The sequence below is a fragment of the Nicotiana attenuata genome, chromosome 7 (assembly GCF_001879085.1).
Source record: "Nicotiana attenuata strain UT chromosome 7, NIATTr2, whole genome shotgun sequence".
In the NCBI taxonomy this organism is placed as follows: Eukaryota; Viridiplantae; Streptophyta; class Magnoliopsida; order Solanales; family Solanaceae; genus Nicotiana; species Nicotiana attenuata.
The window spans coordinates 82554562-82569850 of record NC_031995.1 but is presented as its reverse complement, the minus strand read 5'-3'; the positions used below and the strand labels follow the sequence as shown (position 1 = coordinate 82569850).

Genomic DNA, 15289 nt, shown 5'->3' with positions numbered 1-15289 from the left:
TGGTCTAACTGAATAATTTAAGGCACAAGTAATAGATTGTACATAAATTGTAAGCAACCCTTGTTTAGGGTAGGTAATATACAAAACTAGGACAAATTTGATAATAAATTTCAAATATTATATAGGAACGAAAATATTTCAACTTGTATCCAAAAGTAATTAAAACATTGCATGTCTGTATACGGTTAAAACCAGGCCTACCCGATTGTGCTATTTGATCGAGACCACGGAATTGCATCGAGGGCCAGCCTCGTAATGGATCAGACCAGAGCACGAAGACAAGGTAGCGAATTCGAGGATCGAGGTGCCTGTCGAGATTGAGGCCAGTAGCGATCGAGACCAAATATGACAGAGTTCTAGCAAAGCGTAGCAACGGAAAAGCGAAACATCCATAACCGGTCGAAAATCACGGCGAAGATCCCGGAATGGATCAAATCAAGGGCGATTGTTTAGGCTAATCATGAGATTTACTTCCGTAATTAAAATTGTACCATAACTAGGACTCCTCTGCTATATAAAGAGGGACCTAGTCATTTTGTAACCATCTCACATTCTCACATATCAAAGCAATACAATATTCTCACTTTAATTTACATTCTCTTGTTTATCAGCTTGTTGCATTTTAACTGTTCTTGCACAACTAGCTCGATGGTATTTAAGCTCGAGGGCTCTGTTCAAACATTGGTTCGCCTTATATTATTGTTAATTTCTCTCATTACTCTTTGCATTTATCAATTGGTATTAGGTGAAATCACGTATCCTTAAAACCACATTATAAGTTTAATTGTTATCCAATTTTTAGGGTAAACAGTTTGGCACCCACCGTAGGGCTAAGGATAATAGTGATTGCCTAGTATCAATCCTCATAACACACACTGCTTTTACGCTTGTTCTCGTAAGTGTCTTTGATTTCAGGAATCAACGTGTCGAACTCTCAAGTAGTGCCCGCTCACACAGACACCAGCCTTGGTCTTCATGGTGAGAACGAGCACATAGTCGCCCCGGGAAATGGAGTACCTCCAATCAGTCCTGATGGACTGAAGGCCGTAGATCCAGTCAATGTCAGTTCTCGTGTTGCGATTCATGGAAACTTAGGTGCCGAACCTAAAAATAGCATCCGCAGAGACGCCTGGGCAGCCGATCAGAACGCATAGAGTGGTGAAGAAGGCGGGATTAGCCTTCGAATGATATTTGAAATGCTGCAGACTTAGCAAGCTTCGACAGCGCAACTCCAAAATCAAAATCGAGTACCAAGCAGAATTGAACTCGATATGTCACAGGAAGTTATTCACAGGGCCGAGCCTATACCGGAGAAATCGAATGATAATGGATCAGAACTGATCCCGCCATCATGACGAGGCTCGAGGAGCTTACTAGATGGATCGAATCATGAGAAAAGAAAATTGAGGCTAATGATAAAAAGGTAGAAACATACAACTCACGGGTTGATCAAATACCGGGGGCACCCCCGATTCTAAAGGGTTTAGATTCAAAGAAGTTCGTACAGAAGCTTTTCCCACCAAGTGCGGCTCCGAAGCCCATTCCAAAGAAGTTCCGCATGCCAAAAATTCCCAAGTACAATGGAACCAATGATCCTAATGAGCATGTCACTTCTTATACATGCGCAATAAAAAGAAATGACTTAGAAGATGATGAAATTGAATCTGTTTTGTTGAAAATTTTGGAGAAACTTTATCGAAGGGGGCAATGATATGATACCACAATTTGCCGCCCAATTCCATCAATTCCTTCGCCATGCTTGCTGATTCGTTGTAAAGGCACACGCCGGAGCGATAAAGGTCGCGATTAGGAAGTCGGACCTCTTCAAAGTGAGACAAAAGGACAATGAAATGCTTAAGGAATTCGTATCTCGATTACAGATGGAACATATGGACCTACCCCCGGTCACTGATGATTGGGCTGTCCAAGCCTTCACTCAAGGTTTGAACGAGCGAAGTTCGATAGCATCACGACAACTTAAATAGAATTTGACTGAATATCCAGCTGTGACCTGGGCCGATGTACATAATCGATACCAGTCAAAGATTAGAGTCAAGGATGATCAGCTAGGAGCCCCTTCCAGTTCGGTTTACCCAAATAGATCCGAAGGTAGGATTCAAAGAGACATCGATAGAGAGCCCCGATCAAACAAAGATCGGTACCAACCATACAACGCAGATCGTAGAAACAACGGACCGGGACGTAATCCCGTTCGAAATGATCGAGGTCAAAACTCTCGAGGGCTCATGATTAAGAGTGGCTTCGATAAACATGTCGAGCCTAAAGAAGCTCCACGGTTATCGGAATACAACTTAAGGGTCGATGCTTCGGGTATTGTGTTAGCCATTGGACGAATCAAGGGTACTAGGTGGCCCAGACCCCTACAGACCAATCCAGTTCAAAGTAACCCTAATCAAATGTGCAAATACCATGGAACCCATGGTCACAGAACCGAAGACTGCAGGCAATTAAGGGAGAAGGTAGCTCATTTATTCAACAAAGTTCACCTTCGAGAGTTCTTGAGTGGCCGAGCTAAAAATCACTTCAGAGACAGGGATGCAAACAGGAAAAACAAACAGGAAGAACCGCAGCACATGATTCATATGATCGTTGGTAGGGTCGATATTCCTCAAGGCACGATATTTAAACACACCAAAGTGACAATCGCAAGGGAAAAGCGCACCCGGGACTACTTGCCAGAGGATACCTTATCTTTCAGCGATGAGGATGCAGAAGGGATCGAACAGCCTCACAATGATGCATTGGTAATATCTATCCTTATGAATAAAATTCAAGTTAAACGTGTGTTGGTTGATCCAGGTAGCTCAGAAAACATTGTCCGATCAAGGTTCGTAGAGCAACTCGGCCTCTAGGATCAAATCGTGCCTGCAGATCGAGTGCTCAACGGTTTTAACATGGCAAGTGAGACCACCAAAGGGGAAATCATGTTGCCAGTAAACGTGGCCGGAACTATCCAGGAAACAAAGTTTCATGTAATCAAAGGTGATATGAGATACAACGCACTGCTCGGAAGGCCTTGGATTCATAACATGACGGCAGTACCTTCGACGCTCCATCAAGTATTGAAATTCCTAATATCGGAAAGAATCAAAATGGTGTACGGCGAACAACCCGCAGCCAAAGAGATGTTTGCAATCAACGAAGTAGTACCGATATCAACGCTTTCGTCAACGAAGGGATCGGAGTCAAAGGGAGAACAAGGAGTCAAATAGCAACCACAAGCACCGGCCTCGGCCCCATCGGAGGAGCAGGAAATCTTTGAGGATGAAGATTATATGATACCTCAAACCTTCTCCGATGATTCTGACATAACGAAGTCAATGGTCGAGGAGCTGGAACAACTTATACTAATCGAACACCTTCCCGATCGAAAGGTATACCTGGGCACGGGGTTAACTCCCGAGATCAACAAAAAACTCATTCAATTCCTTTTAAATAACATGGATTGTTTTGCTTGGTCCCATCCAGATATAACATGGATATGACAGAGCTCAGGAAAAAAACTCGTTCAATTCCTTTTAGATCCTTAGCTTTCTCGACGCCTATTTCGGGTACAATCAAATTTAAATTAACCCGAAGGATCAGGAAAAGTCTTCCTTCATCACTAAGTATGGCACGTACTGTTATAATGTAATGCTGTTTGGGCTAAAAAATGCTGGTGCTACTTACCAACGCCTAGTGAATCGAATGTTTGAAGAACAAATAGGTAAATCAATGGAGGTATATATTGATGACATGTTTGTTAAATCCCTGCGCGCAGAGGACCATTTGACACATTTGCAGGAAAATTTCAACATATATTGAAAATACAACTTGAAGCTCAATCCTGAGAAATGTGAATTCAGGGTCGGTTTGGGCAAGTTCCTCGGCTTTATGGTGTCAAATTGGGGAATCACGATCAACCCCAATAAAATAAAGGCGATCGAATACATTACAGTCGTGGACAATGTTAAAGTCGTATAAAGATTAACAAGGCGGATAGCCGCCTTCGGCCGGTTCATCTAGAGAATTCAGTCGAAGTCACAAGTTCTTCTCACTGCTCAAAAAGAAGAACAATTTCGCTTGGACCCCGGAATGCCAACAGGCGTTGGAAGAGTTAAAGCGATATCTTTCGAGCCCACCATTGCTTCATACTCCGAAAGCAGACGAGCAGCTCTACTTATATTTAGCAGTCTCGGAGGTCGGGGTAAGTGGTGTCCTAGTTCGAGAAGAGCAAGGTACGCAATTTCCTGTTTACTATGTTAGTCGAACTCTAGGTGAAGCCGAGACCCAGTACCCACACTTAGAAAAATTAGTGCTTGCTCTAATAACTGCCTCTAGGAAATTAAAACCATATTTTCAGTGCCACCCAATTTGTGTGGTGACCACTTACCCTCTTCGTAATGTTCTGCACAAGCCCGAACTCTCGAGCCGATTGGCTCAATGGGCCGTTAAAATCAGTGGGTATGATATCAAGTATCAACCCCGAATGACCATCAAGTCTTTAATTTTAGTAGACTTCGTGGCCGACTTCACGCCAGCCCTCGTACCCGAGGTCGAAAAGGTACTTTTATTAATGATGAGTACGTCTTCAGGGGTGTGGACCCTTTTCACAGGTGATGCTTCAAATGTGAAGGGGTCTGGTCTAGGCATCGTTTTCAAGTCACCCATAGGAAATACAATTAGATAATCTATCAAAACCCCTAAGTTGACTAACAATGAGGCCGAGAATGAGGCCATGATTTCATGTCTCGAGCTGGCTAGAAGCTTGGGAGTAGAGGTCGTCGAGGCCAAGTGTGATTCCCTACTTGTGGTTAACCAAGTCAACAAGACCTTCGAAGTTTGAGAAGATCGAATGCAGAGGTACTTGGACAAACTGCAGGTAACCCTACACCGGTTTAAAGAATGGACCCTACGGCCTACATCATGTATCTCGAGAGCAGAACAGTGAGGCTGATGCCCTAGTAAATATGGGTTCATTAGTCGAAGACAACGAAATTAGCTCGAGGACTGTCGTACTACTTTCAAAGTCAGTAGTCGAAGAAGGCCACACTAAAATAAACTCCACAAGCCTAACTTGGGATTGGAGGAACAAATATATCGAGTATCTAAAGAACGGGAAGCTTCCATCAGATCCTAAGGAATCGAGGACTCTGCGAACAAAAGCTGCACGATTCACATTGGCCGAAGATTGAACATTGTACAGAAAGATGTTCGCCCATACCATAAGAGAGCTGCACATTCTGAGAGAATTTAAAAATAGCCAAATTTACAAGTGGTCATTCAAAAATAGCCACAAATTCAAAAGTAATCGAAATTTAGCCACTTTTAATGTAAAGATACATCTAAAAGCTGTTCAAAATCCGAAAAATACTCCAGCATAATATACTGGAGTTCCAGCATAAGTATACTGTGCTGGAACTCCAGCATATTATAATGGAGTTCCGGCATAAGTATACTGGAACTCCAGCGTAATATACTGGAGTTCCAATATAATATACTGGTCCAGTATAATATGCTGGAAGTTTATACACAAGTGCTCCTATCTCTAGTATAATATGCTGGAACTTTCCGCGTGTTGGAGTTCCAGCATAATATGCTGGAAGTTCATACACAGGTGCACCGATCTCCAGTATATCATGCTGGACCGGTCCCTATTGCAGCAAAATAGTGGTTAGTTTTCAATGACTTTTCAAGTGCTGACTATTTTTGAATGACCAGTCCGAAAACTAGCTAGCCCGTGCTATTTTAACGCACATTCTCAGAAACTGAAATTGGCCCAGCCATTACGCGAGTTGTCCACTTTCAGTACACGAATTTATGTAAAAATTAGTTGGTTATCCACTTTTTAGACCATCTATTAGAGTTTGACCAGCTTTTTCAATGCATTATCAAAGTAGCCACTGATTCGACTAAATTGATATTTTTGCCCCTAACTAAAACAAGGAACACAACTCCAACAATCGATACAGGAGTTCGAAGCTTCGACAAGTTGTAACGACTCAGCCGGTTATTTTGTGTAGTGAGCCCCTTTCCTCTACTTGATACTTTTCGTATACTTATTTGTGGTTATATGACTTGCCGGGATGATTGGTTTTGTTTCTAGAAGGTTTTGGATTGAGTTGGAACACCTAGTTCGACCATGGGTTGACTTCGTGACTATCGGGTTCTGATTGTTATTTCAGGAATTGAAATATCACTAATCAGCCAACCACTTTTTAGTTCATAATGAATGAACCCCCGGATGAAGAAAAAATATGCCATTTTGTCATTTAGAACTTGTGTGCAATGTTTAGTGTCATTCCGAGTTGGTTTGGTAGGAAAAGGACGCTTGGTTGTGAATATTGAAGTTCTTGAGTTTCATTGCTTGCATGAAGCGTTTTGGTATTCGATTCGTGGTTTTATATATTATTTTGATGATCCGAGCATGCACGCGAGTTCGTATGAGGTTTATGTACTTGTATGGATGTTTGGTGTAAGGCCCGGGGCTAGGGTGAGTTTCGAATTGATTTCAGAGTGTTTTGGCTTGTTTCAGATTTTATGGTGCTGCAGACCTCACATTTGCAAAGGTCTCCTTGCATTTGTGATGGCCGCATTTGCGGTGGTCATATCGATTTGCAATTGGGGGTTTTGGGGGGGGGGGGTGGGGGGCTGCCTAGGGGACCTCGCAATTGAGAGGAAGTTGGTTGCATTTGCGAAAATGGGGAGGCAGCTGAAATTTCGAATTTGCAAAGTGGTCATCGCAATTGCGAGGGTTGGTGGGGCAGTTGGCCTTCGCAATTGCGACATCCGCAACTCGTTTATAGCTAGTTATTTTGGAACTTAGTCTTATTTTATCACATTTTGAGCTCTAGACTTGGTGGGAGACGATTTTTGAAGGAGATTATCACACATAGCTATTGGGTATGTGACTTTCACTTAGTTTTGATATTATATCCTGATTTCTCATGATTATTTTCACAAAAACATGGAATTTGAAAGAAATTTTTGGGGATTTGACTATATTTTGAAAAATAAAAATTGAGAATTTGAGAGTCGATTTGGACTAGATTTTAAAAACTAATCATATATTTGGACTCGTGGAGTTATGGGTAGTCGAGATCTACCCCTCGACTCGGGTTTTGACCATGCGGGACCGGAGTTGACTTTCGTTGACTTTTTGGGAATTGGGCAAAGATTGGGACTTTATTATATGGAATTGACTCTTTTAGCATTATTTGATATTATTGAGTCATTTTTTATATATGAGTTAGACGGAGGTGAATTTCAAAGGAAAGGCATTTTTGGAGTATTGAATTGGCTTGTTTGAGGTAAGTATCTTGTCTAACCTTGAGTGGGGCCCCTTAAGATTTGTCCGTAATTGCCTATTGTGTTATGTGAAAAGCAACGTGTACACGAGGCGACGAGCGTGTACACGGGTGTATGTGTTGTTTGTGACCGGATTAGACCTTAAGCTATTAATATGTCGTAATTTGGGGTTGTCTTCTATATGAAACCAGCTTAATCACTTTGTGGCTACGTGAACATGATCACTACAAATTGTATTGTCATAGCAATGCTTTACATGTTGAACACCCCTTCGCACTTTTATGTTATTGTCGTGTCCTTGTGTACTTTGTTGATAAGTTGTGAGCTTATATCTTAATGAAACTTTGGTACTATTGTTTTGCGATATTGTGGCACATGTGGGCATGTTGAGTGGATTGATTGGTGTGTCAGCACGAGGTCTTTGTTGTGCCATTGTGTTTATTGTTGTGCATGTGGGGAAAAATAAGGGTGGCGATATAGGCATGTGACAAAATACATGAGGTATTTCATTTTTATGTGAACATGCGACAAAATAAAAGTGTCATTGTTGATGATGTTATGTGATGATTCGGGGGTGTCTTTCGTGATGTTGTTTGTATGTTGAGACATGATTGATATTTTGATCACATACATGTTTCTTAAAAGGTTTTGTCTTGTATTTTTAATGAGTTGTTAGTTGAATTTGACATGCTATCACTTACCCCACTTCTTTTATAATTTGTTGACTAAGTTTCTACATTGAGTAGTTATCACATGCTCTACGAGATGGTTGATATTATTTTTTCTTGTATATTCTGTTTCTAGTACTGATAAATTGCACAGGTTATTTACTTATCGCATGAATTGAATCTCGTCACTATTTCGCCGAGGTTAGTCTTGAAACTTACCAGGTATCGACTGTGGTGTACTCATACTATACTTCTGTATATTTTTGTGCAGATTCAGGTATTGGTAGCAACGGACCCCGAGAGTGAGAGCTTGCTTTTTTGCGAGGATTCAAGTTAGAGTTGCATGTTGTTGCAGTCCCTTGGAGTCTCACCTTTTATTTGGATACTATTAATTTATATTCGAACAATATTGTATCTTTTGAAAAATTGCGTATGTATCTAGTTAGAGCTCATGACTCTCTACTACTTAGTTTTTGGGAAGATGTTTGAGTATTGCCTTTGAATTGTACTAACTCTATTTCCGCTTTTTTATTAATCTATGCCTTATTACATCATGATTTGTTGATTTAATATTGTTAAGTGATAGCTTACCTAGTATTAGAGATTAGATGCCATCATGACCCCTATGGTCGGATTTGGGCTGTGAGAAGTTGATATCAGAGCTCTAGGTTCATTGGTTCTACGAGTTGTGAGCAAGTTTAGTAAAGTCTTGTGGATTAGTAAAGAGTCGCCTGTACTTATCTTCGAGAGACTACCGAATTGTTAGGAAACTTCACTTTCTTGCAGTCCTTATTGTGTGGATTTGTTTATTCCAAAGTTTGAACCTTTACTTTTCTATTCTCTCACAGATGGTGAGGACACGTGCTACCGGATCAGCTAATCAAACACATGCACCCCCTGGTAGAACCGCGAGAGGTCGGGGCCAAGGAGGGGCACGTGCTACGTCTAGAGCACCTGGTAGAGTAGCAGCTGCGGAGCCTGCAGTAGGTCTAGTAGAGGATTAAGAGCCCGAGCATGTTGAACGTACACCTGAGCATCCTATTGCTACACCGGGGCTCCAAGAGACCTTGGCACACAACATGAGTATGTTTGGGAGTTTGGCACGGGTAGGGTTGATTCCAGTCGCACCAGCTACTTCACAAGCTGGGGGATGAGCTAAGACTCCCACCGCCCGTACACCTAAGTAGTCGGCTTATGTTTATCAGAAGTCGGGTATTGTGCTGGTGCATCTAGTAGTTGCAGTTCAACCCGAGGTACGGCCAGTTGTGTCGGCTGAGGGGCAAAAGTGTACGTTTTATCCGATAGATTTTGATTCCGGGTATAAACTCTTTCACAATCTACCCTTTACTATGAGGTTTTCATAAGAGAGGGCCCTTATGTTTACGGTGCTCTTGAAGATGACGTCTCATGTTCATTTTTGCACTAGCATTTAAATTTTTTGTTTAACTTTCAAATGATAAAATTAACTCATCATTTGGACAAGAAATAAGATAAAAATAAAAGAACTTTGTTTTATTCCCGCTATTTTTAAAAGTGCATAGGCATTCGTTTGCTTAAATAAATAAAAATGCCAATACATGTGGCTAACTTATACAACTTATTTCTACGGGGCTGATCATGCAGTCCCTGCTCTTGATGAAATACTGATTCTGGTTCTCGCAATTCCCGATTTTTGTGGCACTCATGGTGCCATATCAGATATTATTCCCCCTCCCTCTAGAGTTTGAATGCGAGGCATGCGACTTCGAACACTGGAAGTCTTGTGCCCAGATTATTGCTTCACCGGTAGAAACAACTTGTGAACGGTTAAATAATCTTTCTTCAATAATGGAAGGCAAGGCTTGCCATCGAGCCAAATGTTATTTAACCATCCAAATAGCCGTTTACCATAAATTTGAACATTTAGAGCCTTGATATTTAAAGGTATTTCCTTTGCTGATGATGCTCCCTTCGTAGTATGCTTTTCGTTGCTGCCTCGTCAAAAACCTTGCCAGAAAACCCGATTGGTACAAAAACTGGTTGAAGGGAAAAAGAGTGAAGAACATACTTTCAGTATTGGCAGGAACTATCAACAATAGTACCATTTGAGGTGAGTCACGTTCCAGTTGCTGGGTAATTTGAATCCATCTTGATTTTCCAACTGATATGATCCTTTACCAATGATAGCTAAAACCTAGTAAGGACCTTCCCAAGTTGGTCCCGACTTCTCTGAATTGATTTCTCGAGTGCTCTAAGTCACCTTCCTTAAAATCAAATCTCCTACCTTGAAATAACGGAGATTGGCCCTGCGATTATAATACCTTTCCATCCTTTGTTTTTGAGCTACCATCCTTACATACGCCAAGTCCTGGTGTTCATCGAGCAAGTCTAGATTTACCAACAATGCTTCATTGTTTGCTTCTTCGTTTGTTCGAGAAAACCTCAAAGTCGGTTCCCCCACTTCCACCGGTATTAGATCTTCTGCACCGTACACGATAGAGAAAGGTATTTCTCCCGTGCTTGACTTCGCCGTTGTCTGATATGCCCATATCACACCCGGTAGCTCATCGAGCCATTTTCCCTTAACATCTTCCAACTTGTTTTTTAAGGTTCTGAATAATTACCTTATTGGTCGACTCTGTCTCTCCGTTAGGACTTAGGTGGTACGGTGAAGATGTAATTCTCTTGATTTTTAAACCTTCCAAAAACTTTGTGGCTTTTGAACCTAGGAACTGCGGCCCATTATCAAAAGTGATTTCCTTCAGAATTCCAAATCGGCAGATCATGTGGTCCCATATGAAGCCAACCATTTCACGTTCTTCGACCTTTTGGTAAGGACATGCTTCAACCCATTTAATGAAGTAATCAGTTAAAACTAAAAGAAATCATACCTTTCCGAGGCTCGGTGGAAAAGGACCAACAATGTCCATCCCCTATTTCATGAATGGCCACGGGGACAACACTGAATGCAAAAGCTCTGCTGGTTGGTGCACCAACTATGCATGATGTTGACATTTGTCACATTATTTGAGTAATTCCTTCGTGTCATGTTCCATCCGCGTCCAATAATAACCTGCCCGGATCAATATTAGAGCTAACGAGTCTGCACCAGAATGATTCCTGCAAACTTTTTCGTGGACCTCCCTCATCACGTATCCGCCTCCGAGGCCCCCAAACACCAGGCCCATGGTCCTTGGAATGACCTTCTGTATAACTGTCCATTTACCAGGCAACAACGAGCTGCTTTGGTCCATAGTGCCCGAGTCGTCTTCAGGTCTTCGGGTTGTTTACCATGCCGAAGATACTCGATGAACTCATTCCTCCAGTCCCAGACTAAGTTGGTTGAATTGACTTCATAGTAGTCGTCCACATCCAATACCGAATTTAGAAGTTGGACGACAGTACCAGAATCAGATCTTTTCATCTCCGTGGATGACCCCAAATTAGCCAATGCATCTACTTCCGCATTTTCTTCCCTTGGAATGTGAATTATTGACCATTCCCTGAATCGTGCAAGCAACGACTAAACCTTGTTCAAATATTATTGTATGCGTTCTTCTTTTCTGTTGAAAATCACATACACTTGGTTTACCACCAGCTAGGAGTCACATTTTATTTCGATGAACTCGGATCCTAGTCCTCGGACTAGTTCAAGTCCTACAACCGAAGACTCATACTCGGCTTCATTGTTAGTTAATGGAACAATTTTAATGGCATGCCAGGGTTTCCCCCGAGGGTATGATTAGAACCACATCGAGACCGGACCTTTTTACGTTGGAAGCTCCTTTTGTAAACAAGGTCAAAACTATTGATGCCATTTCCGACACCAACACTGCTTCCTTAGGATACAAGGGCCTTAACCCGAGACTGAAGTCGGCCACAAATTTGGCTAAAACTTGCGACTTGATTGCAGTCTTGGTTTTGTACTCAATGTCAAATTCGCTAATGTCGACTGCCCATTTAGCCAAACGGCCAGACAATTCAGGCTTGTGAAGGACATTACTCAAAGGAAAGGTTATCACAACAACTATCGGGTGGCACTGAAAATAAGGCCTAAGCTCTCGAGAGGCAATTACGAGAGCTAAGGCTAGTTTTTTGAGGTACGGATAACGAGTCTCTGCTCCCAACAGTATTTTACTAACGTAATAAATAGGAAATTACGTACCTTCTTCCTTTCAAACCAAAATGGCTCTTACCGCTACTTTCGAGACTGCTAGATATATTAACAATTGCTCGCCTTTCCCCGGTTTTGACAATAATAGGGGGCTGGACAGGTACCTTTTTAGGTCTTTCAATGCTTGTTGGCATTCCGGAGTCCATTCAAAATCTTTCTTCTTTTTCAGGAGTGAAAAGAAGTAATGGCAAGTAATGGCACTTTTTTGAGGATCTTGAGATGAACCTGCTTAGAGCTGCCAACCTTCCGGTCAATCTATGTACTTCCTTCACACTTGTTAATTGGTCCGAAATGTCCTTGATAGCTTTGATTTCATCAATGATTTACCTCGATCCCTCTTTGCGAGACCAGGAACCTCAGGAACTTACCGAAACCAACCCCTAACGCATATTTCTTCGGGTTGAGTTTCATATTATGCTTCCTCAGAATGTCGAAAGTTTCTTGAAGATGTTTCAAATGATCTCTTGTATTTAAAGACTTGACTAACATGTCATAAATGTATACTTCCATTGTTTTTCCTATCTGATTCTCAAACACTTTATTAACGAGCCTCTGATAAGTGGCTCCGGCTTTCTTAAGCCTAAAAAGCATCACATTATAACAATATGTGCCGAAGTTTCTTATGAAAGAGGTTCTTTCCTGATCCTCCGGGTTCATCTTATAGCCCGTTTGGCCAAGCTTCTAAAATCAGCTTATTTTGAGAAGTGATTTTCTCAAAAGTACTTTTTAAAAAAGTACTTTTGGTGAGAAGCAGTTTGTGTTTGGCTAATTAATTTGAAAAGCACTTTTGAGCAGTAATTAGTGTTTGGCCAAGCTTTTGAAAACTGCTTCTAAGTGTATTTTTCTCAAAAGAGCTTCTCAGAAACGTTCTTTTGGAGAGAAGCTACTTTTTTCTGCTTCTCCAAAACTGCTTCTGCTTCTCCTCAAAAGCATTTTTTTTCCTTCCAAAAGCTTGGCCAAACACCTCAATTTTTGGCCAAAAGTGCTTTTGGCCAAAAAAAGCACTTTTGGCCCAAAAAAAAGCTTGGCCAAACAGGCTATTAATCTAATTGTACCCAAGTATGTATCGAGGAAACTCATTAGCTCGTGTCCGGCCGTAGCATCAATCATTTGATCAATGTTCGGCAATGGGATGAGTCTTTAGGGCAGGCCTTATTTAAATCCTTGTAGTGTACGCACATCCTAAATTTGTTATTCTTTTATACAACTACGTTGGCTAACCATTCCGAATATTTTACCCCCGGATTGAACCAATATTGAGTAATTGGGTTACGTCTTCTTTAACAAACATGTTCCTAACCTCAGGTATTGGGCGTTTCTTTTGCCTTACCGGTGGAAAATTTGGATCCAGACTTAGCTTGTGAACTACTACCTCTAATAGGATACCTGTTATATCCGAGTGCGACCATGCAAAGTTGTCTATGTTAGCTTTATGAAAATTTATAAATTCTAACCTAAGCTCGAGATTTAATCCTGTTCCCAAATGAAACTTCCTTTCAAAAAATTCTTCGAACAGGGCCACTTGCTCGAGTTCTTCCGCGTTCGATTTGGTTGCATACATCTCCTCTGTACCTATCTCAAAACCTGATGGGATTCCGATGACTCCTCGCTTTTATCGTCTTCATTCGGAAAGGGAGATGGCATCGATTTCTGTAATTTCTATTTGTTGGACTCTTTTCCTTTGCTGCTGGAAATAGTTACCGCGTTCATCTCCCTTGCCGCCAGTTGATCTCCTCTTATTTGCTTGATCCCTTTCGGCGTTGGAAATTTCAATAACCGGTGATATGTTGAGGGTGCGGCCTTCATCTCGTGTATCCATGACCTTCCGAGGATTACATTGTACCCCATATCGCCATCCACCACTTCGAATATAGTGGTCTTCATTATTCCCTCGGCATGTGTAGGCAGCAAAATCTCACCTCGGGTCGTCACGCTTGTCAACTTGAAGCTAGCTAAGAGTTTTGTCGCTAGAATGATGTTCCCGGTTAACCTCGCTTGCTCCAGCACTCTCCATTGGATGATGTTGGTTGAGCTTCCTGTATCAACTAGAACACGCTTAATTTTGTAATCTAAAATATTGAGAGGGATTACCAAGGCGTCATTGTGCGGCAAAAGAAGTCCGTCAGCGTTGAAAGTACAAGAGGGGGGGGGGGGGTGAATTGTTGACTAATTAAAATTTGGTTGACTAATACAAGTATTAGTTGACTAATCCAAAGACAGAAAGAGCGAAAGCAGTAAAGAGAAATGATAAGGCACACAACGATTTATACTGGTTCGGTACCGTTGTGGTACTTACATCCAGTTTCCCTTGGTTAACAAGGGTTTCCTTAAGATCTTTGAACAAAGTTACAATATTGATGGTTTTATCGCGTTTACCACCAACGTATAGTATCAACACTTGAGTTCTAATCAGTTGACACAACTTTCTTTTGTATTCTAGATCACTCTATCTTTTGAGACACTTATAACTCAGAATATAGTGTTTGATCTTCTTCTTGAGGGATCAACCTTCTTATAAGAGAGTTTAAAGAGTCGTTGAGTCTTTTTCGAAATTAGAGGCACAAGATCTTTAATTAAGGGATTTGACCCAAGGGGTGCCTCTTTGAATCTTGCCCTTTGACTAGCCCAGATTTGAATGTGACCTTCCTTGTCACAGCTGAATTCAAGGAGACGTTTACGCCTGGAGAGATAACTCACGAGCGCGATCTTCTAAAATAGAGTATCCATGATTGGCAATCTGAGTTCCCTTGATTGAGGACGAGTCAATCTGCTTCTTGATTGATCATTAATGCGGTAGCAATATCTTCATTCTTTTCTTACTTGCTATTTTGAATCCAGTAGCAATCTTGCTGAGCATCTTCATTCTTTCCTTTTTGTTTGTCCTGTAAATATCACATAAGATAATATTGTCAACATTGAAACTTAAACTTAAACCTATCAATCTCCCCCTTTTTGATGATGACAATCAAGAAGGAGTAAACAAAGTAAAGTAAATTAAGATACTTCCCTTTTAAGGAGTTGCTCCCCCTGAGCTAGTGCCCTTGAGATTATGATGTTCCTATGTTTCGAATGTTGTGCCCATATCTCCCCCTGAGTGTTTACTCACACATTTTCTCCCCCTTTGACATCAATCAAAAAGGAAAGAGTAACGGAAACAAAC

The 15289-nt window shown here is 41.4% G+C and overlaps 1 protein-coding gene across 1 annotated transcript; it reads right to left on the bottom strand.

Annotated features, from left to right (window-relative positions):
- On the bottom strand, nt 13789–14992 carry LOC109230198. Its single transcript, XM_019395724.1, has 2 exons — nt 14950–14992; nt 13789–14198 (listed from the first exon to the last, which is right to left on the bottom strand). The coding sequence occupies exons 1-2, from the start codon at nt 14990–14992 to the stop codon at nt 13789–13791; spliced, it is 453 nt and encodes a 150-aa protein (XP_019251269.1).